The sequence below is a fragment of the Ranitomeya imitator genome, chromosome 4 (genome assembly GCF_032444005.1).
Source record: "Ranitomeya imitator isolate aRanImi1 chromosome 4, aRanImi1.pri, whole genome shotgun sequence".
In the NCBI taxonomy this organism is placed as follows: Eukaryota; Metazoa; Chordata; class Amphibia; order Anura; family Dendrobatidae; genus Ranitomeya; species Ranitomeya imitator.
The window spans coordinates 94,162,568-94,189,606 of record NC_091285.1 but is presented as its reverse complement, the minus strand read 5'-3'; the positions used below and the strand labels follow the sequence as shown (position 1 = coordinate 94,189,606).

General features: G+C 42.5%; 1 protein-coding gene across 1 annotated transcript in view; it reads right to left on the bottom strand.

Annotated features, from left to right (window-relative positions):
• The window catches only part of DOCK2 (dedicator of cytokinesis 2), a 1,209,209-nt gene that overhangs the window by 1,133,124 nt on the left and 49,046 nt on the right, over positions 1-27,039 (bottom strand). Inside the window, exons 3-4 of the mRNA XM_069763868.1 lie at positions 25,843-25,883; positions 11,627-11,682 (exon numbers count right to left, since the gene is read on the bottom strand). Coding sequence (XP_069619969.1) covers positions 11,627-11,682; positions 25,843-25,883 — 97 coding nt within the window. The remainder of the gene's footprint in view (positions 1-11,626; positions 11,683-25,842; positions 25,884-27,039) is intronic.

Here is a 27,039-nt window from a genome sequence, read left to right as displayed (position 1 = left end):
CGACGCGCCCCTATGTTTAACATAGGGGACGCGTGCGTCTTTTTGCACGCGTTTTCCGACACGTGCGTCGTTTTAGACGCTAGCGTCGGACGCAAGAAAACGCTACAAGTTGCATTTTTCTTGCGTCCGATTTCGTCAAAAAACGCCGCACGCGTCGCAAAACGCGCACGTTTTTGCGTGCGTTTGCGTGCACTTTTCCGTGCGTCGCGCGTTGCGTCGCCGACGCAGGGCGGCGCAACGCTAGTGTGAACGTAGCCTAAAGCTAGATAGCAGAGGATACAAACGTGAACTGCGCGGTCAGCGAAAAACCCTTCAAAAAACCATCCTGAAATTACTTGAACTCATGTGCCAACTCATTGAACATGAGGAGTAATTTCAGCCCACTAGAGCAGAGGTCCCCAACTCCAGTCCTCAAGGCCCACCAACAGGTCATGTTTTCAGGATTTCCTTTGCATTGCACAGGTGATGCAATTATTACCTGGGCAAGACTAAGGAAATCCTGAAAACATGACATGTTGGTGGGCCTTGAGGACTGGAGTTGGGGACCCCTGCACTAGAGCAACCAGCAGCAAGGAATCACATATCTGCAAGCTGGACTAAGACAAAAATTAAGCAAAACGTGGAACAGGAAAATCAAAACTTAGCTTGTCCTGAAGATAACAGACGCAGGGAGCCGAGGTAAAAAGACACGCCGATTACATTGATAGCCAGCGAGGAAATGACAAAAAAGCCAGGTTAAATAGGAAACTCCCATAACCTGATGGAACAGGTGGACACCAGAGACCGCAGAGAACACAAGTCACCCAGTCACCCAGTACCATCAGTAACCACCAGAGGGAGCCCAAAAACAGAACTCAGAACAGTACCCCCCCCTTGAGGAGGGGTCACCGAACCCTCACGAGAACCACCAGGGCGACCAGGATGAGCCCTATGAAAAGCACGGACCAAATCGGCAGCATGAACATCAGAGGCAATCACCCAAGAATTATCCTCCTGACCATAACCCTTCCACTTGACCAAATACTGGAGTTTCCGTCTGGAAACACGAGAATCCAAGATCTTCTCCACAACATACTCCAATTCACCCTCCACCAGCACCGGAGCAGGAGGCTCAAGCGAAGGAACAACAGGTACCTCATACTTCCGCAACAACGACTGATGGAACACATTATGAATAGCAAACGATGCCGGGAGATCCAAACGAAACGACACAGGGTTAAGAATTTCCAAGATCCTATAGGGACCGATGAACCGAGGCTTGAACTTAGGAGAAGAGACCTTCATAGGAACAAAACGAGAAGACAACCACACCAAGTCCCCAACAAGAAGTCGAGGACCCACGCGGCGACGGCGATTAGCAAACTGCTGAGCCCTCTCCTGGGACAACTTCAAATTGTCCACCACATGACTCCAAATCCGATGCAACCTATCCACCACCATGTCCACTCCAGGACAATCAGAAGGCTCCACCTGACCAGAGGAAAAACGAGGATGAAACCCCGAATTACAAAAGAAAGGAGAAACCAAGGTAGCAGAACTAGCCCGATTATTAAGGGCAAACTCGGCAAGCGGCAAAAAGGAAACCCAGTCATCTTGATCAGCAGATACAAAACACCTTAAATAAGTTTCTAAAGTCTGATTAGTTCGTTCCGTCTGGCCATTCGTCTGGGGATGGAATGCAGACGAAAAGGACAGATCAATGCACATCTTAGCACAGAACGTCCGCCAAAATCTAGACACAAACTGGGATCCCCTGTCAGAAACGATGTTCTCCGGAATGCCATGCAAACGGACCACGTTTTGAAAAAACAGAGGGACCAACTCAGAGGAGGAAGGTAACTTAGGCAAGGGTACCAGATGAACCATCTTAGAAAAGCGGTCACACACAACCCGTATGACGGACATTTTTTGAGAGACAGGGAGATCCGAAATAAAGTCCATGGAAATGTGCGTCCAAGGCCTCTTCGGGATAGGCAAAGGTGACAACAATCCACTGGCCCGAGAACAGCAAGGCTTAGCCCGAGCACAAACTCCACAAGACTGCACGAAAGAACGCACATCCCTCGACAAGGAAGGCCACCAAAAAGACCTGGCCACCAAGTCTCTAGTACCAAATATTCCAGGATGACCTGCCAACACAGAAGAATGGACCTCGGAGATTACTCTACTGGTCCAATTATCCGGAACAAACAGTCTTTCCGGCGGACAACGATCAGGTTTATCCGCCTGAAACTCCTGCAAAGCAGGTCGCAAGTCTGGGGAGACAGCCGACAAAATCACCCCATCCCTAAGGATACCAGTGGGCTCAGAATTTCCAGGAGAGTCAGGCACAAAACTCCTAGAAAGAGCATCCGCCTTCACATTCTTTGAACCTGGCAGGTATGAAACCACAAAATTGAAACGGGAGAAAAACAGTGACCAACGAGCCTGTCTAGGATTCAGACGCTTGGCAGACTCAAGGTACATCAGATTTTTGTGATCAGTCAAGACCACCACACGATGTCTAGCACCCTCAAGCCAATGACGCCACTCCTCAAATGCCCACTTCATGGCCAAAAGCTCCCGATTACCAACATCATAATTCCGTTCAGCGGGCGAAAATTTTCTAGAAAAGAACGCACATGGCTTCATCACTGAGCCATCGGAGCTTCTCTGTGACAAAACCGCCCCCGCTCCGATCTCAGAAGCATCAACCTCAACCTGAAAAGGAAGCGACGTATCTGGCTGACGCAACACAGGAGCAGAAGAAAACCGGCGCTTAAGTTCCTGAAAGGCCTCCACAGCCGCAGGAGACCAATCAGTAACATCAGCACCCTTTTTAGTCAAATCCGTCAAAGGCTTAACAACACTAGAAAAATTAGTTATGAAGCGATGATAAAAATTAGCAAAGCCTAAGAACTTCTGTAGACTCTTAAGAGATGAAGACACAAAAGAGAATAGTAAAACCAAAAACACTCAGTTTGAAAAAATGTTGCAGTAATCCGCAAGTGCTAGTAAAAGATGTAAAAAACAGGGTATTTGGTTGATACGTTTTTTGCAAAAAATGTATACTAAGCTGCTCTACCAATCTTCACGGTATACCCTTATCAGAGCAGTCCTAACTAATGTATGCAATCCCTATCTGATGTATTTAAAAACCTGATCATCTGTATATAACCTGTGTGAACAGGGTTCAGAGAGGAAAAATCCATGTGTGCATACAGGGTAGAACAGCTTTTGTGCAGATAGCCCAAGAGGAGTGGTGGAACTCCCCAGTCTTGTAGACACAAGAGAACAATTATGGAAACAGGAACACATGGGCTACTTGCACAGTGAACAAGTCTGTATGATCATGTTCACACACCACCAAGAAACCTGAAGACACAAAAGAGAATAGTAAAACCAAAAACACTCAGTTTGAAAAAATGTTGCAGTAATCCGCAAGTGCTAGTAAAAGATGTAAAAAACAGGGTATTTGGTTGATACGTTTTTTGCAAAAAATGTATACTAAGCTGCTCTACCAATCTTCACGGTATACCCTTATCAGAGCAGTCCTAACTAATGTATGCAATCCCTATCTGATGTATTTAAAAACCTGATCATCTGTATATAACCTGTGTGAACAGGGTTCAGAGAGGAAAAATCCATGTGTGCATACAGGGTAGAACAGCTTTTGTGCAGATAGCCCAAGAGGAGTGGTGGAACTCCCCAGTCTTGTAGACACAAGAGAACAATTATGGAAACAGGAACACATGGGCTACTTGCACAGTGAACAAGTCTGTATGATCATGTTCACAAACCACCAAGAAACCTGAAGACACAAAAGAGAATAGTAAAACCAAAAACACTCAGTTTGAAAAAATGTTGCAGTAATCCGCAAGTGCTAGTAAAAGATGTAAAAATCAGGGTATTTGGTTGATACGTTTTTTGCAAAAAATGTATACTAAGCTGCTCTACCAATCTTCACGGTATACCCTTATCAGAGCAGTCCTAACTAATGTATGCAATCCCTATCTGATGTATTTAAAAACCTGATCATCTGTATATAACCTGTGTGAACAGGGTTCAGAGAGGAAAAATCCATGTGTGCATACAGGGTAGAACAGCTTTTGTGCAGATAGCCCAAGAGGAGTGGTGGAACTCCCCAGTCTTGTAGACACAAGAGAACAATTATGGAAACAGGAACACATGGGCTACTTGCACAGTGAACAAGTCTGTATGATCATGTTCACACACCACCAAGAAACCTGAAGACACAAAAGAGAATAGTAAAACCAAAAACACTCAGTTTGAAAAAATGTTGCAGTAATCCGCAAGTGCTAGTAAAAGATGTAAAAAACAGGGTATTTGGTTGATACGTTTTTTGCAAAAAATGTATACTAAGCTGCTCTACCAATCTTCACGGTATACCCTTATCAGAGCAGTCCTAACTAATGTATGCAATCCCTATCTGATGTATTTAAAAACCTGATCATCTGTATATAACCTGTGTGAACAGGGTTCAGAGAGGAAAAATCCATGTGTGCATACAGGGTAGAACAGCTTTTGTGCAGATAGCCCAAGAGGAGTGGTGGAACTCCCCAGTCTTGTAGACACAAGAGAACAATTATGGAAACAGGAACACATGGGCTACTTGCACAGTGAACAAGTCTGTATGATCATGTTCACACACCACCAAGAAACCTGAAGACACAAAAGAGAATAGTAAAACCAAAAATACTGCAACATTTTTTCAAACTGAGTGTTTTTGGTTTTACTATTCTCTTTTGTGTCTTCAGGTTTCTTGGTGGTGTGTGAACATGATCATACAGACTTGTTCACTGTGCAAGTAGCCCATGTGTTCCTGTTTCCATAATTGTTCTCTTGTGTCTACAAGACTGGGGAGTTCCACCACTCCTCTTGGGCTATCTGCACAAAAGCTGTTCTACCCTGTATGCACACATGGATTTTTCCTCTCTGAACCCTGTTCACACAGGTTATATACAGATGATCAGGTTTTTAAATACATCAGATAGGGATTGCATACATTAGTTAGGACTGCTCTGATAAGGGTATACCGTGAAGATTGGTAGAGCAGCTTAGTATACATTTTTTGCAAAAAACGTATCAACCAAATACCCTGTTTTTTACATCTTTTACTAGCACTTGCGGATTACTGCAACATTTTTTCAAACTGAGTGTTTTTGGTTTTACTATTCTCTTTTGTGTCTTCAGGTTTCTTGGTGGTGTGTGAACATGATCATACAGACTTGTTCACTGTGCAAGTAGCCCATGTGTTCCTGTTTCCATAATTGTTCTCTTGTGTCTACAAGACTGGGGAGTTCCACCACTCCTCTTGGGCTATCTGCACAAAAGCTGTTCTACCCTGTATGCACACATGGATTTTTCCTCTCTGAACCCTGTTCACACAGGTTATATACAGATGATCAGGTTTTTAAATACATCAGATAGGGATTGCATACATTAGTTAGGACTGCTCTGATAAGGGTATACCGTGAAGATTGGTAGAGCAGCTTAGTATACATTTTTTGCAAAAAACGTATCAACCAAATACCCTGTTTTTTACATCTTTTACTAGCACTTGGGGATTACTGCAACATTTTTTCAAACTGAGTGTTTTTGGTTTTACTATTCTCTTTTGTGTCTTCAGGTTTCTTGGTGGTGTGTGAACATGATCATACAGACTTGTTCACTGTGCAAGTAGCCCATGTGTTCCTGTTTCCACTCTTAAGAGATGTAGGCTGCGTCCAGTCACAAATAGCCTGAACCTTGACGGGATCCATCTCAATAGTAGAAGGGGAAAAAATATACCCCAAAAAAGAAATCTTCTGGACTCCAAAGAGACATTTAGAACCTTTTACAAACAAAGAATTGGCCCGCAGGACCTGAAACACCTTCCTGACCTGCTGAACATGAGACTCCCAGTCATCAGAAAAAACCAAAACATCATCCAAATACACGATAATAAATTTATCCAGATATTCACGGAAAATATCGTGCATAAAAGACTGGAAGACAGAAGGAGCATTAGAAAGTCCAAAAGGCATCACCAAATACTCGAAATGGCCCTCAGGCGTATTAAATGCGGTTTTCCACTCATCACCCTGCCTTATTCGCACAAGATTATACGCACCCCGAAGATCAATCTTAGTGAACCATTTAGCCCCCTTAATGCGAGCGAACAAATCAGTCAACAATGGCAAAGGATACTGATATTTGACTGTAATCTTATTCAAAAGACGATAATCTATGCAAGGCCTCAAGGAACCATCTTTTTTGGCCACAAAAAAAAAACCTGCTCCCAAAGGGGACGAAGATGGACGGATATGTCCCTTTTCCAAGGACTCCTTAACATAATTCCGCATAGCAGTATGCTCTGGCACTGACAGATTGAACAAACGACCTTTAGGGAATTTACTGCCAGGAATCAAATCTATAGCACAATCGCAATCCCTGTGAGGAGGAAGCGAACTGAGCTTAGGCTCCTCAAAAACCTCCCGATAATCAGACAGAAATACCGCAACCTCAGAAGGAGTAGATGAAGCAATAGAAATCGGAGATGCATCATCATGAACCCCCTGACATCCCCAGCTTAACACAGACATTGTTTTCCAGTCCAGGACTGGGTTATGAGTTTGTAACCATGGCAGACCAAGCATTAAGACATCATGTAAATTATACAGTACCAGGAAGCGAATCACCTCCTGATGAACGGGAGTCATACGCATGGTCACTTGTGTCCAGTACTGAGGTTTATTCATAGCCAAAGGTGTAGAGTCAATTCCTTTCAAAGGAATAGGAACTTCCAGAGGTTCCAGACTAAACCCACAGCGATTGGCAAATGACCAATCCATAAGACTTAGGGCAGCGCCTGAATCCACATAGGCATCGACGGAAATGGATGATAATGAACAAATCAGCGTCACAGACAGAATGAACTTAGACTGTAAAGTACCAATGGCAACAGACTTATCAACCTTTTTTGTGCGTTTAGAGCATGATGATATAACATGAGCTGAATCACCACAATAAAAACACAATCCATTTTTCCGCCTATAATTTTGCCGTTCACTTCTGGACTGAATTCTATCACATTGCATTATCTCAGGTGCTTGTTCAGAAGACACCGCCAAATGGTGCACAGGTTTGCGCTCCCGTAAACGCCGATCAATCTGAATAGCCATAGTCATGGACTCATTCAGACCTGTAGGCGCCGGGAACCCCACCATAACATCTTTAATGGCCTCAGAAGGGCCATCTCTGAATTTTGCAGCCAGAGCGCACTCATTCCACTGAGTAAGCACCGACCATTTCCGAAATTTCTGACAATATATTTCTGCTTCATCTTGCCCCTGAGAGAGAGCCAATAAAGCTTTTTCAGCCTGAATCTCTAGGTTAGGTTCCTCATAGAGCAAACCCAATGCCAGAAAAAACGCATCCACATTGAGCAACGCAGGATCCCCTGGTGCCAATGCAAATGCCCAATTCTGAGGGTCACCCCGCAGGAAAGATATAACAATCTTGACCTGCTGAGCAGGGTCTCCAGAGGAGCGAGATTTCAAGGAAAGAAACAACTTGCAATTGTTCCTAAAATTCAGAAAATTAGATCTATCTCCAGAAAAAAACTCTGGGATAGGAATTCTAGGTTCAGACATAGGCGTATGTACAACAAAATCTTGTATATTTTGAACCTTAGCAGCAAGATTATTCAGGCTGGAAGCCAAACTCTGGACGTCCATGATAAACAGCTGAGGTCAGAGCCATTCAAGGATTAAGAGGAGGAAAGAAGCAGCCAAGCTGCAAATTAAGGCTAGGCAGCAAACACTGAGGAGGGGAAAAAAAAAACAAAAAAAACTTCCTCAGACTGCTTTTCCTCCTACTTCAGCCAAAACGATGACCAATTTTTTTTAGGGCCGGCTATACTGTCATGATCCCAATGGCAGGGGATCACAAAAGGACAAGCACAAAAACAAAACAAGCTCTAGGGTGATGGAACCTGAGCTGACCGCGATCCTGAACCTAAACACACAACTAGCAGTAGCCGGGGAACGTGCCTACGATGATTCCTAGACGTCTCGCGCCAGCCGAAGGATTAACTTCCCCTATCAGAAGAAACACAGACCTCACTTGCCTCCAGAGAAACACCCCACAGAAATAGCAGCCCCCCACATGTAATAACGGTGAAATGAGAGGAAAGCACATACGTAGTTATGAAAATAGAATCAGCAAAAATGAGGCCCGCTAAAGCTAGATAGCAGAGGATACAAAAGTGAACTGCGCGGTCAGCGAAAAACCCTTCAAAAAACCATCCTGAAATTACTTGAACTCATGTGCCAACTCATGGAACATGAGGAGTAATTTCAGCCCACTAGAGCAACCAGCAGCAAGGAATCACATATCTGCAAGCTGGACTAAGACAAAAATTAAGCAAAACGTGGAACAGATAACAGACGCAGGGAGCCGAGGTAAAAAGACACGCTGATTACATTGATAGCCGGCGAGGAAATGACAAAAAAGCCAGGTTAAATAGGAAACTCCCATAACCTGATGGAACAGGTGGACACCAGAGACCGCAGAGAACACAAGTCACCCAGTACCATCAGTAACCACCAGAGGGAGCCCAAAAACAGAACTCACAACATTATCCGTTCTGTGCTTTCTATGTTTGTCCAGCTTGTCAGTATGAATTATTTCTGTGATGCTGGAAGCTCTGGGAAGCAGATTTACCCTCCACACCTTTAGTCACGTGTGGAGATTTTTGTAAACTCTGTGTGGATTTTTTGTAGTGTTTTATACTGACTGCACAGTATTCCATCCTGTCCTATCTATCTAGCTAGACTAGCCTCCTATGCTCATCCTAGTTTCATTCTGTGTATGTCTTTTCCCTCTCCACTCACAGCCATTACTTGTGGGGGGCTATCTATCCTTTGGGGATTTTCTCTGAGGCAAGATCGTTTTCCTGTTTCTATCTTTAGGGGTAGTTAGTTCTCAGGCTGTGACGAGGTGCCTAGGGAGTGTTAGGAGCATCCCACGGCTACTTCTAGTGTTGTGTTGAGCTTAGGGACTGCGGTCAGTACAGATACCACTTCCTTCAGAGCTCGTTCCATGTTGCTCCTAAACCACCAGATCATAACACTAGTCAGTTCTCAAGGCCAAGCCGTGAGTTAGAATAGTCAAGGAGAACAAGGTCAGAAGCTAGGAGGGTTCATCATAAACAGAAAGAAGAGACAAAAGCGTAGTCAGGTAACATTCCGAGATCAGAGTACCTGGAGGATAACGGGTCAGATATGAAGGGGTTAAACAGGTGGCTGGTCAAAACGAAGTACAAGGTCAGGCAACAGATCAAGCATACAGAACGCAAGGCATGGGAGAACAAACCTCACAAGCTGAATATGGAACATCTGGCAGAGTTCTGGTAGACACAGCTCAGTTAAGTAGAATTGCAAATAATTGGAATAATGAACACTTGGAAACAGCCGACGGGTCAAAGTCTCAGATTGGATAGCTGAGCATGCCCCTGTACCAGATTGGATGGCCAAACTGTCAGTAGCTGCATCCCATACACACTGACAGGTGGAACTGTCACAGCAACTTTATTCTTCTTGTCAGTACAGTTACAGTCATACCAAATTTATATAGTGTTAGGGGTCGAGTTCCCGCCTCTGCACAGGGGGAATCTTGGGCCATCTCCGCTGCGGTCTCCCATTCTTATTCTGCCGCAGTGGAGCCTGCTCAGCGGAGACATCGGTCCCAGCATCTTGCCCAGTCTCACTCTGTGCAAAGGGTTGCTGCTGCTTTTCCAGCTTCTGCCATTGACGCCAGTGCTGGGCAGCGGCAAGCAGACACTTTTGGGACTAAGTCCTGCTTTTCCCCTTCTGAGCATGCCCAGGGCAAGATCTCTTGTTGGAGATTGAGGGTCACATGCTCAGATACTGCAGCAATTCCCATTGGTCCTCCAGGAAGGTCCTGAAGGTACTTAACTTCTGTGGCAGCTTCCCATTGGTCCTTCTGGGAAGGTCCTGTACATGCTGCAGCTATAAAAGGTTTGCATGACCGCACGGCCATGCGCTAGTGTCAATTTATGTATGAGCTCAGCGCCAGTGTGGTCGTGTGTGTGTATTCAGGGACCAGGCTGAAATAAACCCCTAGAATGCTGGCCCCTCTGGCGAGGAGTTTCATGTGTGTGGATTCAGGGCTGGCGTATAGCCATTAGAATTTTGGCTCCACCGGAGAGGAGCTGCTTGTTTGCATTTGACTGCATGACCTCTAACTGCTCTACTAAGTAGCTGTGTTCCTCTGTGAGCTAAACAGGGCACAGCGTTCTCTTTGCTAACAGACTTTGTGAAGCAACAGAGTTTGTTTATAGTACTATAATGTGCCACCATACTTAGCAGCAGGTTCTTTCCTGCACAGTGGATCCCGGCTTGCGAGCGCACCTACTACTACTAATAAATATATATATTCCGTGCGTTCCGCCAACCCTAACATATAGTTTTTTTATATTTTAGTGCTGTTACAAAGTAAAAACTATTTTATAGAAAAAATACTTTTGCATTTCTCTGTTCTGAGCAGTATAACTTTTATTTTTCAACTGATGGGGCAGTATGGCAGCTTGTTTTTTGATGGACAAGATGACATTTTCAGAGATACTACAATATATTTTTATTTTTCTTATTACTTTCTGTCTTTTAAAAAAACATTTTTACATTTTTTTACTTTTTTACTTTGTACCACTATGGGAATTTCCCTTTTACCAGCCTGATCGCAATTAATCCATTGCAATTCATGACACAAGCCCCTGAGACTGTGCTCTGCGCATGTTTTGAGTGGCTTGCCACAGCCTAATGATCTGGATGTCATTACGACGACATCAGGTCATCATGGCAATGATCTGTCCTCCGTTATGACATATGACATCGTGAGGGCACTGATCAAAGTGTAGAAGGGGCTCCCTCCATCTACATGACTGCTAAATTCTGCAAACGCTCAGTACTCAGTATGTCCAAGTTTGGTAAATACCAGCTGACCATGACGTACTGAGTAAGCTTCACATCCAAAAGTAACACAAAGACAAACATCTCAAAAGTAAAAAGAATTATCAAAAAATTCCCCCTGTGAAACTGCAAATATATTATGACAATTAAAAGAATCACAATTATGTTTAGATTGTCCAGTTTTGGGATTTTGGACTTCAAATTGTGTCAAATACCTAAAAACAATAAACTCAGCTTATACTCACCCTTTCTTAGATCGATAGCTGGACTCCAGAAGGGTGTAGCTGCTAATTTTCTTATTTAAGGCATTTTACACAGTATAGGGCTCACTTTCCTGAAAGTGAACAACTCCTTTAATTTTTATTTATTTATTTATTTTTTTTTTGCTCCTCTGCTTTCCAGAGCCATAGCTTTTATATTTTTCCATCAATATGGTTGTGTATAGGTTCTTTTTTATTTAAGTGGTAAAAAAAAATCCAAAGTATATAAAAAATGTTTAAAAATGGCAATTGAAACAAGCATTATTAAGGTAAGATTTAAGGCTTAAATAGGATTTATTTATAGAAATGAGAAAAAAACTACTCAGAAAACGTTGCGACTATGTTCTGAGCATATCATGTGCAGTGATCAGAAAAGTAAAAGTGCAATCATACCTTTTCTTTTGATTTGTAACCTCCTTGATGTGGATAAATGATTTAGGAAATATTCCCTGTAGGAAATAAGAGGAGCATGAATTACAACCCATTCACTAGATAGCACATTTTGTAATGCCCCTGTATTATATGTCACAGATATCATGTACATATAAAGATCATCCATAACCTGTTTATTTCTTGCCCATGCTCCAACTTATCAAGGTATGACCTCCATCAATCCCATGAATGTCACGTTTGGAGAGCCCCTGATGGGCCTAAACATTGAAACCCCCTCAAGTAATACCATTTTGGAAAGTAGACCCCCTAAGGAACTTATCTAGCTGTGTTTTGACAGCTTTGAACTCCCAAGTGTTTCACTACAGTTTATAATGCAGAGCCGTGAAAATAATTTTTTTTTTTTCACAAAAATTATTTTTTAGCCCCCAGTTTTGTATTTTGCCAAGGGTAACAGGAGAAATTTGACCCCAAAAGTTGTTATCCAATTTGTCCTGAGTACGCTGATCCCCAATGTGTGGGGGGAACCACCGTTTGTGTGCATGGCAGAGCTCGGAAGTGATGGGGCGCCATTTGGAATGCAGACTTATATGGATTTGTCTGCAGGCGTCACATTGCATTTGCAAAGCCCCTGATGCACCTAAACAGTAGAAACCCCCCAGAAGTGGCACCATTTTGGAAAGCAGACCCCCTAAGGAACTTATCTAGATGTGTTTTGACTGCTTTGAACCCCCAAGTGTTTCACTACAGTTTATAACGCAGAGTCGTGAAAATAAAAATTAATTGATTTCCCACAAAAAGGTTTTTTTAGACCCACAAATTTTTATTTTTCCAAGGGTAACAAGAGAAATTGGACCCCAATATTTGTTGTCCAATTTGTCCTGAGTATGCTGATACCCCATATGTTGGGGTAAACCCCTGTTTGGGCGCCTGGGAGAGCTCGGAAGGGAAGGAGCACGGTTTTAGTTTTTCAACGCAGAATTGGCTGGAATTGAGATCGGACGCCATGTCGCGTTTGGAGAGCCCTGATGTGCCTAAACAGTGGAAACCCCCAATTCTAACTGAAACCCTAACCCCAACACACCCCTAACCCTAATCCCAACCATAACCCTAACCACGCCCCTAACCCTGACACACCCTTAACCCTAATCCCAACCGTAAATGTAACCCTAACCCTAACTTTAGCCCCAACCCTAACTTTAGCCCCAACTCTAACCCTAACTTTGGCCCCAACCCTAACTTTAGCCCCAACCCTAACTCTAACTTTAGCCCCAACCCTAACTTTAGCCCCAACTCTAGCCTCAACCCTAACCCTAGCCCTAACCCTAATGGGAAAATGGAAATAAATACATTTTTTAAATATTTTTATGTTTCCCTAACTAAGGGGGTGATGAAGGGGGGTTTGATTTACTTTTATAGTGGGTTTTCTAGCGGATTTTTATGATTGGCAGCCGTCACACACTAAAAGACGCTTTTTATTGCAAAAAATATTTTTTGCGTTACCACATTTTGAGACCTATAATTTTTCTATATTTTGGTCCACAGAGTCATGTGAGGTCTTGTTTTTTGCAGGACGAGTTGACGTTTTTATTGGTAACATTTTTGGGCTTGTGACATTTTTTGATCGCTTTTTATTCCGATTTTTGTGAGGCAGAATGACCAAAAACCAGCTATTCATGAATTTCTTTTGGGGGGGCGTTTATACCGTTCCGCATTTGGTAAAATGGATAAAGCAGTTTTATTCTTCGGGTCAGTACGATTACAGCGATACCTCATTTATATCATTTTTTTATAGAAAAAATAATTATCTTTGCATCGCTTTATTCTGAGGACTGTAACTTTTTCATTTTTTCGCTGATGATGCTGTATGGCAGCTCATTTTTTGCGGGACAAGATGATGTTTTCAGCGGTATCATGGCTATTTATATCCGCCTTTTTGATTGCGTGTCATTCCACTTTTTGTTTTGCAGTATGATAATAAAGCGTTGCTTTTTGCCTCGCTTTTTTTTTTTTTTTTTTTTTTTTTTTTTTACAGTGCTCACTGAAGGGGTTAACTAGTGGGACAGTTTTAAAGCTCGGGTCGTTTCGGACGCGGCGATGGTAAATATGTGTACTTTTATTGTTTTTTTTTTTTTTAGATAAAGAAATGTATTTATGGGAACAATATTTTTTTTTTAAATTTATTTAGGAATTTTTTTTTTTTTTACACATCTAAAAAAAAGGGGGGCATCACTGTATAGTCACAGACCACTTTGCAGAGCACTGTGTCAGATCAGCGATCTGGCGTGCCCTGCTGCTTGGTTACCAGAGCCTGCTCTGGACCCGAAAGTACTCCCTGCAGGACCCGGAAGTAGCCCTGTGGCCATTTTGGATCCAGGGCCTGCAGGGAGGAGACGTTCGGTACAAGGTGAGCACATCGCCTTGTACCGATCATCTCAGGGAAGCCCGCAGGGAGCCACCTCCCTGCGCGATGCTTCCCTATGCCCCCGGAACACTGCGATCATGTTTGATCGCGGTGTGCCGGGGGTTAATGTGCCGGGAGCGGTCCGTGACCGCTCCTGGCACATAGTGCCGGATGTTAGCTGCAATAGTCAGCTGACACCAAGCCGCGATCAGCCTCGCTCCCCCTGTGAGCACAGCCGATCGCGTATGACGTACTATCCCGTCACTGCGAATTAAGTCCCAGGTCACCTTGACGGGATAGTACGTCATATGGGATTAAGGGGTTAACAGAAAGAAATACTTGAAATAGATCACTCTGTTTGTAATGGCTCTGTAATATATGAGATTCACTTTTTGTTTTGAAGAACTGAAATAAATACATTTTTGATGATATTCTAATTTTGGGAGAATCACCTGTATATATTTTCCACCTATCTATGAGTGTTGCATACCATAGTCTTACTGCTTGCACAGTAAAGGACTGCTGCCTGTGATGGTGATTAAATATCTTTCTTTTATAGGTAAGGATGCCCTTGACATCATTACAGGTCTTGGTTTAAAAAGATTATTTGAAACTTCTCTGCACTGCACCATCATATATTTGATCAATGAAACTAAATCACTCCAAGATTTGACAACCTTTCTTGGTGCTGCAGTCCACCCATTAAGGCTTCTTTCACACTTCCGTCGGTACGGGGCCGTCACGAAGCGTCGGTGCAACGTACTGACGGAAGTGTTTTCCTTCACATTTCCGTCTGCGTTGCCGAGCAGGAAAGATCGTGAGAGCGATATTTCCTGCTGGGCATGCGCAGTGTGAAACACTGGATGCGACATATGGAAAAACGTTCTCTTGAACGTTTTTCTGAGATGACGAGCCGCCAAAACCCGATGCATCCAGTGCACGACGGACGCGACGTGTGGCCATACGTCATGATCCGTCGGCAATACAAGTCTATGGGAAAAAAACGCATCCTGCGGGAAAATTTGCAGGATGCTTTTTTTTTCCCAAAACGACACATTGCGATGTATGCTAAAAAACGGAAATGTGAAAGTAGCCTAACATAAAGGGGTTTTCATCTTTATGGGAAGGGGACGCAAATAGAACAATTATAAAGCAGAACAGTTACACTCCTAAGGTCTAGCGCTAGCTCTCAGCCACTACTCGAGTCTCTGTGTTTTGGCAGCAGTGGTGATGTCAAGTTAACAACTTTCTTCACGGCTGCAGTCAATCACTGAGCTCAGCTGTTTAACTGAGTAATCTAATATATAAAGCTGAATGTGTGTATGTGTGTGTGTGGGTGTATGTGTGTGTGTGTGTATGTCCGGGATTGGCATCTGCACCGTCGCAGCTACAGCCACAAAATTTTGCACAGTCACACGTCTGGACCCCGAAAGCGTCATAGGCTATATTGTGAGGTGAAATTTTAACCCCGCGCGTTCCAATTCACCAAACAATTTTGCCCCTATCTACATAATGGGGAAAAAAGTGAAAGGAAAAGTGTTGGAGGAGTCGCAGCTACAGCCACAAAATTTTCCACAGTCACACGTCTGGACCCCGAGAGCGTCATAGGCTATGTTGTGAGGCAAAATTTTAACCCCGCGCGTTCCAATTCACCAAACAATTTTGCCCCTATCTACATAATGGGGAAAAAAGTGAAAGGAAAAGTGTTGGAGGCGTCGAAACTACAGCCACCAAATCTTGCACAGTCACACGTCTGGACCCCGAGAGCGTCATAGGCTATGTTGTGAGGTGAAATTTTAACCCCGCGCTTTCCAATTCACCAAACTATTTTGCCCCTATCTACATAATGGGGAAAAAGTGAAAGGAAAAGTGTTGGAGGCGTCGCAGCTACAGCCACAAAATTTTGCACAGTCACACATCTGGACCCTGAGAGCGTCATAGGCTATGTTGTGAGGTGAAATTTTAACCCCGCGCTTTCCAATTCACCAAACTATTTTGCCCCTATCTACATAATGGGGAAAAAGTGAAAGGAAAAGTGTTGGAGGCGTCGCAGCTACAGCCGCAAAATTTTGCACAATCACATGTCTGGACCCTGAGAGCGTCATAGGCTATGTTGTGAGGTGAAATTTTAACCCCGTGCTTTCCAATTCACCAAACAATTTTGCCCCTATCTACATAATGGGAAAAAATGAAAGGAAGAGTGTAGGAGGCAAATTGACAGCTGCCAGATGTGAACAAGGGGGACGTAAAGAGTGAGAGCGATGGCGCCAAAGAGTATATACCGTACAGTTGCTAAGGTGGGGCCCCGACATGGGCTACTCACCACACACGGGGATGACGGGGGCACGGTGGTGCAGTGGTTAGCACTGCAGCCTTGCAGCACTGGAGTCCTGGGTTCAAACCCCACCAGGGACAACATCTGCAAAGAGTTTGTATGTTCTCTCTGTGTTTGCGTGGGTTTCCTCCGGGCTCTCCGGTTTCCTCCCACATTCCAAAGACATACTGATAGGGAATTTAGATTGTGAGCCCCAACGGGGACAGTGATGATAATGTGTGCAAAACTGTAAAGCGCTGCGGAATATGTTAGCGCTATATAAAAATAAAGATTATTATTATTATTATTATTATATGAACACACACACAAAATGCGCCACACACTACCACGTGCTTGAACACATATCACCCTCAGCACACATTTCACCACACATTCTCCAACCTCGCCACATAAAAGTCGAAACACAAAAGTTGCCGCTCAAAACTCGCCACGCGCAGAACTCGCCACAAGTGCAAAACTCACCTCATGGAAAACTCGCCACACGCAAAACTTGCACACGCGGAAAAATTGCCACATGCACAAAAGTTGCAACACATGCAAAATTTGCCTCACACAAAACTTGCACATACTCAAAAGGCACCACACAAAACTCGCCACGCGCAAAACTCGCCATGCGCAAAACTTGCTGCACACAAGTTGCTACACTAACCTGTCACATGCAACTCGACACACAAAAAGTTGCTACACGCATGTTGCCACACAAAACTCATCTCACAAAAGTCGCTACATGCATGTCGCCACACGCAACTCAACACACACAACTTGACAAACGAAACTCGCCCTAAAACACACACAAGTCTGGTCTTATCCTTCAAAAATAAAAATCTGATTACTAAGCAGACAAACTACAACAAATGTACCATATAGGAAATACGGCAGCTGTCAGTCACATGACCTGTCTATTATGTGTATGTGTGAGCTAATATATACTGCTAGGGGGAGGGCTTCCTGTTGGCTGGGGATTTATCAGGCTGCCAATTTAGCTTACAAATACTGAGGTAAAAATACTGAGCAAATAACGTGTGAACGAGGTCTAATACAGGAGGAGATGACACACAGGTATATACTATATCAGTGTTCCCCAACTCCAGTCCTCAAGGCCCACCAACAGATCATGTTTTCAGGTTTTCCTTTGTTTTGCACAGGTAATGCAATTATCACCTGGGCAATACTAAGGAAATCCTGAAAACATGACCTGTTGGTGGGCCTTGAGGACTGGAGTTGGGGACCCCTGTACTATATACAGGAGGAGATGACATACAGGTATATGCTATATATACAAGATGACATGCAGGTATATACTATATACAGGAGGAGATGACACAGATATATACTATATACTTGGGAGATGATACACAGGTATATACTATACAGACAGGAGGAGATGACATACAGGTATATGCTATATATAGAAGATGACATGCAGGTATATACTATATACAGGAGGAGATGACACAGATATATACTATATACTTGGGAGATGACACACAGGTATATACTATATACAGGAGGAGATGACATACAGGTATATACTATATATAGAAGGAGATGACATTCAGGTATATACTATATACAGGGGAGATGACACACAGGTATATACTATATACAGGAGGAGATGACATACAGGTATATACTATATATAGAGGGAGATGACATACAGATGTATACTATATATAAGGGAGATGACAAACATGTATATACTGAGGTGATGAGGTGAAAATGAGAGGTGTGAGTGCAAAATGAGGAGTGAGGAAAAAAAGTGGAGTGATCAGAAAATGACAGATGTGAGGTTGAAATGACAAGTGTTAGGGGGGAATGAGAGGAGTGAGGGAGAAAATGAGAGGTGTGAGGGAGAAAATGAGAGATGTGAGGGGGAAAATGAAAGATGTGATTGGGAAAATGAGAGGCGTGATGGGAACATAAGAGAAGTGAGGTGCTATAACTAACCACAGATATTTACTATGCCCAGGCAACGCCGGGCTCTTCAGCTAGTTGACTATAAGCAGTGATGCTTGCTGTCAATATTACGCCACTACTGCAGCCAAACAACAAGACATGAGCAATGGCAGAGAGTCTGTATTGGACCCTAAAAGGATGAGTATTTGCTTTGTTTATTATTTATGTTGTATAACGTTGTCTAGGGTCCACTTTTTTTAAAGACAAAAACCCCTTTAATAACTTTGATTGCTCTTCTCTGCACCTGCTCCAATTCAGTTATGCCCCTTTTATACACTGTACTATTTCAAGAGCGCCTTGACTAGTGGCTTGATGCCAAACTATGTTTTTTTATGAGCATCTATGCCCCTCTGTGTTGTTTTAATAATGCGGTCAGAACCTCTATGATTCATAAGCCACATATCCAAAACCAAGCCTCTTACAAGGTGATATTAATTAAGGACAAATATGAATATGTTTAATTTGCTGTGGAAGAGGAATGATCACAATTTCAGATGCCAAAAGATCAGGATCTTTGAGCAATTGGGGACATTGGTGAAGAATTAAGCGATACGCACAGTCTAAATATAGTTTTCAACATTGAAATTGCAACACTAAGAAGGAAAAGTGGAATTATGAAAATCACAGTGTTGAAAGACAACTTATTAACATGCAAATTTTGAAAAAATGGAATCAAAATGTTCAAAATATCTTGATTTATTTCAATATCAAGTATGAATACCACAAACAAAGACACATGCATTTGAACTCCATTACATTCTATCAAGGAAGTTATTTATGGTTGTATATGGAAGGGATATTCTGAATGTACTTGGGCATGCAATTTATCAAGATCTTCTGCTGTCAGTTCTTTTTGCAATTGCCGACCAATGACGTCATAGATGTGCTAAATGGGAGATAATTCCAGAGACACAACAGGCCATAATAGCTTGGGTAGGCTATGCTTGCTGCTCACAGTACCAAAAAAAAAAGTGGCCTGGCATTGTTCTGTTGAAAAACAGTTTCAGGGACACTTTCATGTTCCCTTGTGAACAGGGCAACCATCAGAGCATTACTACTGTATGATGTCTGATGAGCAGAAGTAAAGAGGGGGGGCGGTCCCTGTCCGGGCCCTCCTCTTGTGCTTATGTTCACCAGGCCCTAAAGTATTATAAAGTAGCATGCGCCATCGCAGGGAGCCTTCCTGGTCCTTGCATCTCAAAGAGAGTCCCTCCTACTCTTCTATGGCGCATGGGTGATTGCATGTATGCAATGATGCTGGCATGTATGCTACTATCCAGAAGTGGAGCGAGCTGACATGTAGAGGATTGCCAGAGGTAAATGTGACAAACTTTTTTTTTTAATACAATGAATCAAATGGCGATGGGAGGATGATGATGAATTGAGGGTGTGGGACGGGAGCCAGTGAATGACGATGTATTAATTTGGGGAGTGCAAATAATGATGAACTGGAGGTGGGGGACAGCAAATGAAGAATTGAAGGTGAGGGTTTGGGAGAGCAAATGATGATGAATAGAGGGCAAGGGGAGAGAAAGGAAAATACATAATGAATTGTGGTATAGGGAGGCATGTAAATATACAGTAATGAATTGGGGGGAGCCGGAGCTATAGAGCATGGTCTTTGAGGATGCAGGAGTGTAACTGGTAATAAATTAGGGGAAAGAGTAGAGGGGCTAATTAATTTTTAGATTTATTGGGTGGGGAAAGTGGCTATTTATAGTTAGTTCAGGTCACAGTGAGGGAATACAATTTATATTTGGAATGCTGGGTTGAATAATAACTAATTAGATATTAATGGTGGGTAAAATTGGGAAAAAGTTGGAAATGTGCTCTGGAAGAGGTGCTATAGATAACTCTGTGATTTTATACAGAAAGGAGTAGAGGCTGGAAGGAGTGATGAGTTTGTGCTAGATGAAGTAGAGAAGCGAAGATGAACGACTTTAACCACAGATGTCACCGGTGAGTCAGTGTGTTACCTGTACACTGACACTATACACTAAATATTATGTACAGAGCTATTGTGTATAATGGTAATTATGGTAATATTAGTATTTTTTTTTAATTAATAATCAGAATTGTAAAATGTGGTCACTATGTGGTGGTAATATGTGGTCTGGTCATGGTTCTGTAGTATTTGTTCCTTTCATGTGGTATTATTCAGTTACTATGTGATGGTAATATGGTCTGGTCATGGTTTGTCAGTATTTGTTCCCTGTATGTGGTATTATTCCATAACTATGGGGTGGTAATATGTGGTCATGTCACTGGGGATCACTGTATTACCTATACACTGATGCTATGTACAGAGCTACTGTGTATTCCTGTGTATACTGTGATTCCTGTACTACCTGTACACTGACACTATATACAAAGCTCCTATGTATAATGTTACCAGTGATCAGTGTATTACATGTACACTAACACTATACACTGTGTACTATATACAAAGCTCCTGAGTATAATTTCACTTATGACAAAATTAATTTTCTTTTTTAATTAATGATCAGTATTGTAGTATTCGGTCACTATGTGGTTGTAATATGTGCTCTAGTCAAGGTGTGGCAGTACTTGTCCCTTGAATTTGGTATTATGTGGTAACTATGTGGTCTGGCCATGGTGTGGTGGTATTTGACCCTTACATGTGGTATTATTGGGTCACTATGTGGTGGTAATATATGATCCGGTCATGGCGTGACAGTATTTGTTCTTTCTATGTGGTATTATTCAGTCACTTTGTTGGGTAATATGGGGTCTGGTCATGGAGTGGCGGTATTTCTCTGTTGTACTTGGTAATATTCAGTCACTATGTGGTGGTAACATGTGGTCTAGCCATGGTGTAACAGTATTTGTTCCTTTTATGTGGTATTATTCGTCATTTTAAAAAATGAATGTCACACATAAATAAAAAATAAACCTAAAAACAGTTGAGCATATTTGTAAAAAACAAAGGCTGATGGCTATGTATCTGATCTGTTGTTCGATGGGAACTATTAATGTGTGATTGGTGAGGAGGACATGGTGTAGAAGTGGAGTTTTTCCAAGACTGGGCAGGAGGACTGTGGAAGGTTTGCGGTGGAAGCAGAGCTAGAGAGAAGCCTTGGCTGAGTCTCAAGGGAGCCCAAAAAACATGGCCAATATGAGATGCAGGAAATTCCTGGTGGCAGTCCTGGGTACATTTATTATTGTATATTTTGCTCTAAGCCCAATGTCATAGAAACACCTTCTAGTTATTTGTGTAGACATTGTTTGAAATATTAGGCTTGGTATGTGAGGTCTAATTTAACTGCAGTACTGCGAAAGTATCAGCCTCTTGGAAATTTTCAACCTTTTCCCACATACAGTATCATGCTTCAAACATAAAGATACCAAATGTAAATTTTTGGTGAAGAATAAACAACAAGTGGAACACAATTGTGAAGTTGAATGAAATTTATTGGTTATTTTAAATTTTTGTGGAACTCCAAAAACTGAAAAGTGGGGTGTGCAATATTATTCGGCCCCTTTAACTTAATACTTTGTTGCGCCACCTTTTGCTGCGATTCCAGCTGCAAGTCGCTTGGGTTATGTCTCGATCAGTTTTGTACATCGAGAGACTGAAATTCTTGCCCATTCTTCCTTGGCAAACAGCTCGAGCTCAGTGAGGTTTGATGGAGATTGTTTGTGAACAGCAGTTTTCAGCTCTTTCCACAGATTCTCGATTGGATTGAGGTCTGGACTTTGACTTGGCCATTCTAACACCTGGATATGTTTATTTGTGAACCTTTCCATTGTAGATTTTGCTTTATGCTTGGGATCATTGTCTTGTTGGAAGACAAATCTCCATCCCAGTCTCAGGTCTTTTGCAGACTCCAACAGGATTTCTTCAAGAATGGTCCTGTATTTGGCTCCATCCATCTTCCCATCAATTTTAACCATCTTCCCTGTCGCTGCTGAAGAAAAGCAGGCCCAAACCATGATGCTGCCACCACCATGTTTGAGAGTGGGAATGGTGTGTTCAGGGTGATGAGCTGTGCAGCCTTTAAGCCAAACATATTGTTTGGCATTGTTGCCAAAAAGTTCGATTTTGGTTTCATCTGACCAGAGCACCTTCTTCCACATGTTTGATGTGTCTCCCAGGTGGCTTGTTGCAAAGATTAAACAACATTTTTTGTGGATATCTTTGAGAAATGGCTTTCTTCTTGCCACTCTTCCAAAAAAAAACAGATTTGTGCAGTGTACGACTGAATGTTGTCCTATGGACAGACTGTCCCACCTCAGCTGTAGATCTCTGCAGTTCATCCAGAGTGATCATGGGCCTCTTTGCTGCATCTCTGATCAGTCTTCTACTTGTTTGAGATGAAAGTTTAGAGGGACGGCAGGGTCTTGGTAGATGTGCAGTGGTATGATAATCCTTCCATTTTAATATGATCACTTGCACAGTGCTCCTTGGGATGTTTAAAGTTTTGGAAATCATTTTGTATCCAAATCAAGCTTTAAACTTCTCCACAACAGTATCATGGACCTGCCTGTTGTGTTCCTTGGTCTTCCTGATGCTTTCTGTCCTTCAAACAGAACCCTGAGACTATCACAGAGCAGGTGCATTTATGCGAAGAAGACTTGATTACACACAGGTGGATTATATTTATCATCATTAGGCATTTAGGACAACATTGGATCATTCAGAGATCCACAATGAACTTCTGGAGTGAGTTTGTTGCACTGAAAGAAAAGGGGCGAATAATATTGCACGCCCCACTTTTCAGTTTTTGAATTTCCACAAAAATGTAAAATAACCAATAAATTTCATTCAACTTCACAATTGTCTTCCAATGGGTGGTGATTCTTCAGCAAAAATTTACATTTGGTATCTTTATGTTTGAAGCATAACATGTGGGAAAAGGTTGAAAAGTTTCAGGGGGCCGAATACTTTCGCAAGGCACTGTAAAGGCCCCTTCACATTAAGCGACGCTGCAGCGATACCGACAACGATCCGGATCGCTGCAGCGTCGCTGTTTGGTCGCTGGAGAGCTGTCACACAGACCGCTCTCCAGCGACCAACGATGCCGGTAACCAGGGTAAACATTGGGTAACTAAGCGCAGGGCCGCGCTTAGTAACCCGATGTTTACCCTGGTTACCATCCTAAAAGTAAAAAAAAACAAACAGTACATACTTACCTAATGCTGTCTGTCCTCCAGCGCTGTGCTCTGCTCTCCTCCTGTACTGTCTGTGAGCACAGCGGCCGGAAAGCAGAGCGGTGACGTCACCGCTCTGCTTTCCGGCTGACCGACGCTCACAGCCAGTACAGGAGGAGTGCAGAGCACAGCGCTGGAGGACAGACAGCGTTAGGTAAGTATGTACTGTTTGTTTTTTTTTACTTTTAGGATGGTAACCAGGGTAAACATTGGGTTACTAAGCGCGGCCCTGCGCTTAGTTACCCGATGTTTACCCTGGTTACCAGTGAAGACATCGCTGGATCGGTGTCACACACGCCGATCCAGCGATGTCTCCAGGGAGTCCAGCGACGAAATAAAGTTCTGGACTTTGTTCAGCGACCAACGATCTCCCAGCAGGGGCCTGATCGTTGGTCGCTGTCACACATAACGATTTCATTAACGATATCGTTGCTACGTCACAAAAAGCAACGATATCGTTAACAATATCGTTATGTGTGAAGGTACCTTAAGTAAGATAAATAAATTAGAGCTGCCAGCAACAGATCTTGGTATGTATACAAAGTACATTCAGTGAGGCAAAACTTTCCTTAGACAACACTATAACCTCATTAATTGCATGCCAATGAATTTAAGTGCATGTAATTCTGCATGTGACACAATACTGAATAAATCAAGAGGTTTTAAAAATGTTGTTTTAGTTCATTATTAGCATAGCATATCATTAATATTTCCATCTTCCCATGATTTTCATAATTCCACAATTTTATTTCTTTAATTTTCAAATTCAAAGTCGAGGAGGATACTTTTTTAAATTCTCAGTCCAAAATTCTACGTGAATTACAGGAATTGTCCAGTTTTGGCATTTTGGACTTCAAATTGGGTACAATACCTAAAACATCATATTCATTTTTCCTTGGATCTATTGCTGCACTCCGGGAGAATTTCACTGCTCTGAATTTGAACTGCGGTCAACTTACCTATGAGGTCACCACAGTTAATTGGCCTGGCTGGGAATGCAGCCTCAGTGACCCATGGTAACCTCTATGACATCACTGCTGCTCACTGATGCTGTGGTCGCAGCAGCCCATTCATCAGTGGTTCCCAGTGTCGACAGACACATCTTGGCACTGTCCAGGTTGAAAACAAGTAATTGACATATATGGATTAAGGCATGGGACAGAACTTCGGACAGGTGAAGGATATTGTTGCTTTTTATTTCTGTTTGATTACAGGAGATGAGGGATTCAATGGAATGGGTGCTAGGTGAGTATATCTGTTTGTTTTTTTAATTAAAAAGGAAAAGTGTGTATTTTTTTATTTCAAATATATGACTTAATTGTTGCTGTGTGTTTATTTAAAATATAACTATTTGATTAGTAATGGATAGGTGTCTTACAGATGCCTCTCCATAACTAATCCATTGGCTTAATGTTACCAGACAATACAAAGGCAACATCAACCTCACTTGCCACCGCTACAATACAAGAGGGCAGAGCCAGGCAAGGCGCCACAATTGGCGCATCTAATAGATGTGCCTTTTCTGGGTGGCTGCTATTTTTATGCTGGGGGTGGGAATATCCATGGCCTCTCACCAGATTGAGAATACCAGCCCCAGCTGTCTGCTTTAGCAAGTCTGATTGCCAAAAATGGGGGGACCCCATGCCATTTTATTTATTTTTTTAATTTTAATTTTAATTTTTTGTAATTATTTAGTTAGAGTGCTATCTGATGAATACTCTCATCAACTGATCCTGCTCTCACTCTCATTAGCAGCATAAGTCGTTGGCTGATGGGTGCAATAGTTTCATCAGTTGACACTAGTGACTGGAGGTAAACTTTATACATCTGATCACAGCTGCAGGCACAAGTTGTCATTTGAAAGCCTGGGAACCGCTGCTGTCTAACCGGCAGTAATGATTTTACAGCCGATCAGAAGTATTGTTTGCAGCACTGTCATGCACATGACAGTGCGACATACAACCCCGTGATCGGGTGGCCGAACCCAAACAACAACAAGGACTTCCCGGTGAAGTCCATATTCGGTGTCCATGCCCGAACGGTTGGTGCTCTGTACGGATGCAGAACTTTACTGTTCAGATTCGCCCATCCATAATAGTGACGTCATCGTGCCAGCAGCATGCTGGGTCTTAGACTCACAGGCGTAGACTGATCCACCATTCTATTCAATGGTATCTGTATCCTGTGGATGCAATGTTCATAGATGACAAGCGGGGGGAGGGCTCACTTAAAAGTGGCACCACCCGCAATTTATGGGCCCTATAGCAGCTGTATGATCAGCCAAAATGTACATTACACAACTTTTAGGAGAGTGGTAAATCAAATGAAATATTGAAAACAATTTAATCTTACCACATGTAATCTCTGTTTAACCAGATATCCTCTGTACCAGCCTAAAAATTAAAACAACACACATTATAATTACAGTGGAAATTTGAAGTGCAATCACATTCATCTGCTTAATATATTTGAAGGTTAATTTGTTTTGCAAAACTTTGGGGTATATAATTTATATTAAACCATTAACACACACTACATTTTTCATACATAATACATGTACAGTGGGGAAAAAATGCATTTAGTCAGCTACCAATTGTGCAAATTATTCCACTTAAAAAATAAGTGAGGCCTGTAATTGACATCATAGGTAGGCCACAACTATGAGAGTAAAAATTGAGAAAACAAATCCGGAAAATCACCTTGTCTGATATGGCAAGATTTATTTTGCATACTATGGTGTAATATAAGTATTTGGTCACCTAAAAACATGCAAGATTTCCTCCTCTCACAGACCTGTAACTTCTTTAAGAGGCTCTTCTGTCCTCCACTCATTACCAGTAGTAATGGAACCTATTTGAACTTGTTATCAGTATAAAAGACACTTATCCACAACCTCAAACAGTCACACTCCAAACTCCACTATGGTGAAGACCAAAGAGGTGTCGAAGGACACCAGAAACAAAATTGTAGCCCTGCACCAGGCTGGGAAGACTGAATCTGCATTAAGCAAGCAGCTTGGTGTGATGTAATCAACTGTGGGTTCAGTAATAAGAAAATTGAAGACATACAAGACCACTGATAATCTCTCTCTATCTGGGGCTCCACAAAAAATCTCACCCCATGGGGTCAAAATGATCACAAGGACAGTGAGAAAAAATCCCAGAACCACATGTGGGGACCTAGTGAATGACCTGCATAGAACTGGAACCACTGTAACAAAGGCTACCATCAGTAACACACTACGCCGCCAGGGACTCAGATTCTGCAGTGCCAGACGTGTCCCCCTGCTTAAGCCAGTACAAGTCCAGGCCGTCTGAAGTTTGATAGAGAGCAATTGGATTGTCCAGAAGAGTATTGGGAGAATATCATATGGTCTGATGAAACCAAAGTAGAAATGTATGATAGAAGCAAAACTTGTCATGTTTGGAGGAGACAGAATCCTGAGTTGCATCCAAAGAACACCATACCTACTGTGAAGCTTGGGTGTAAACATCATGCTTTGGGGCTGTTTCTCTGCATAGGGACTAGGATGACTGATCCGTGTACATG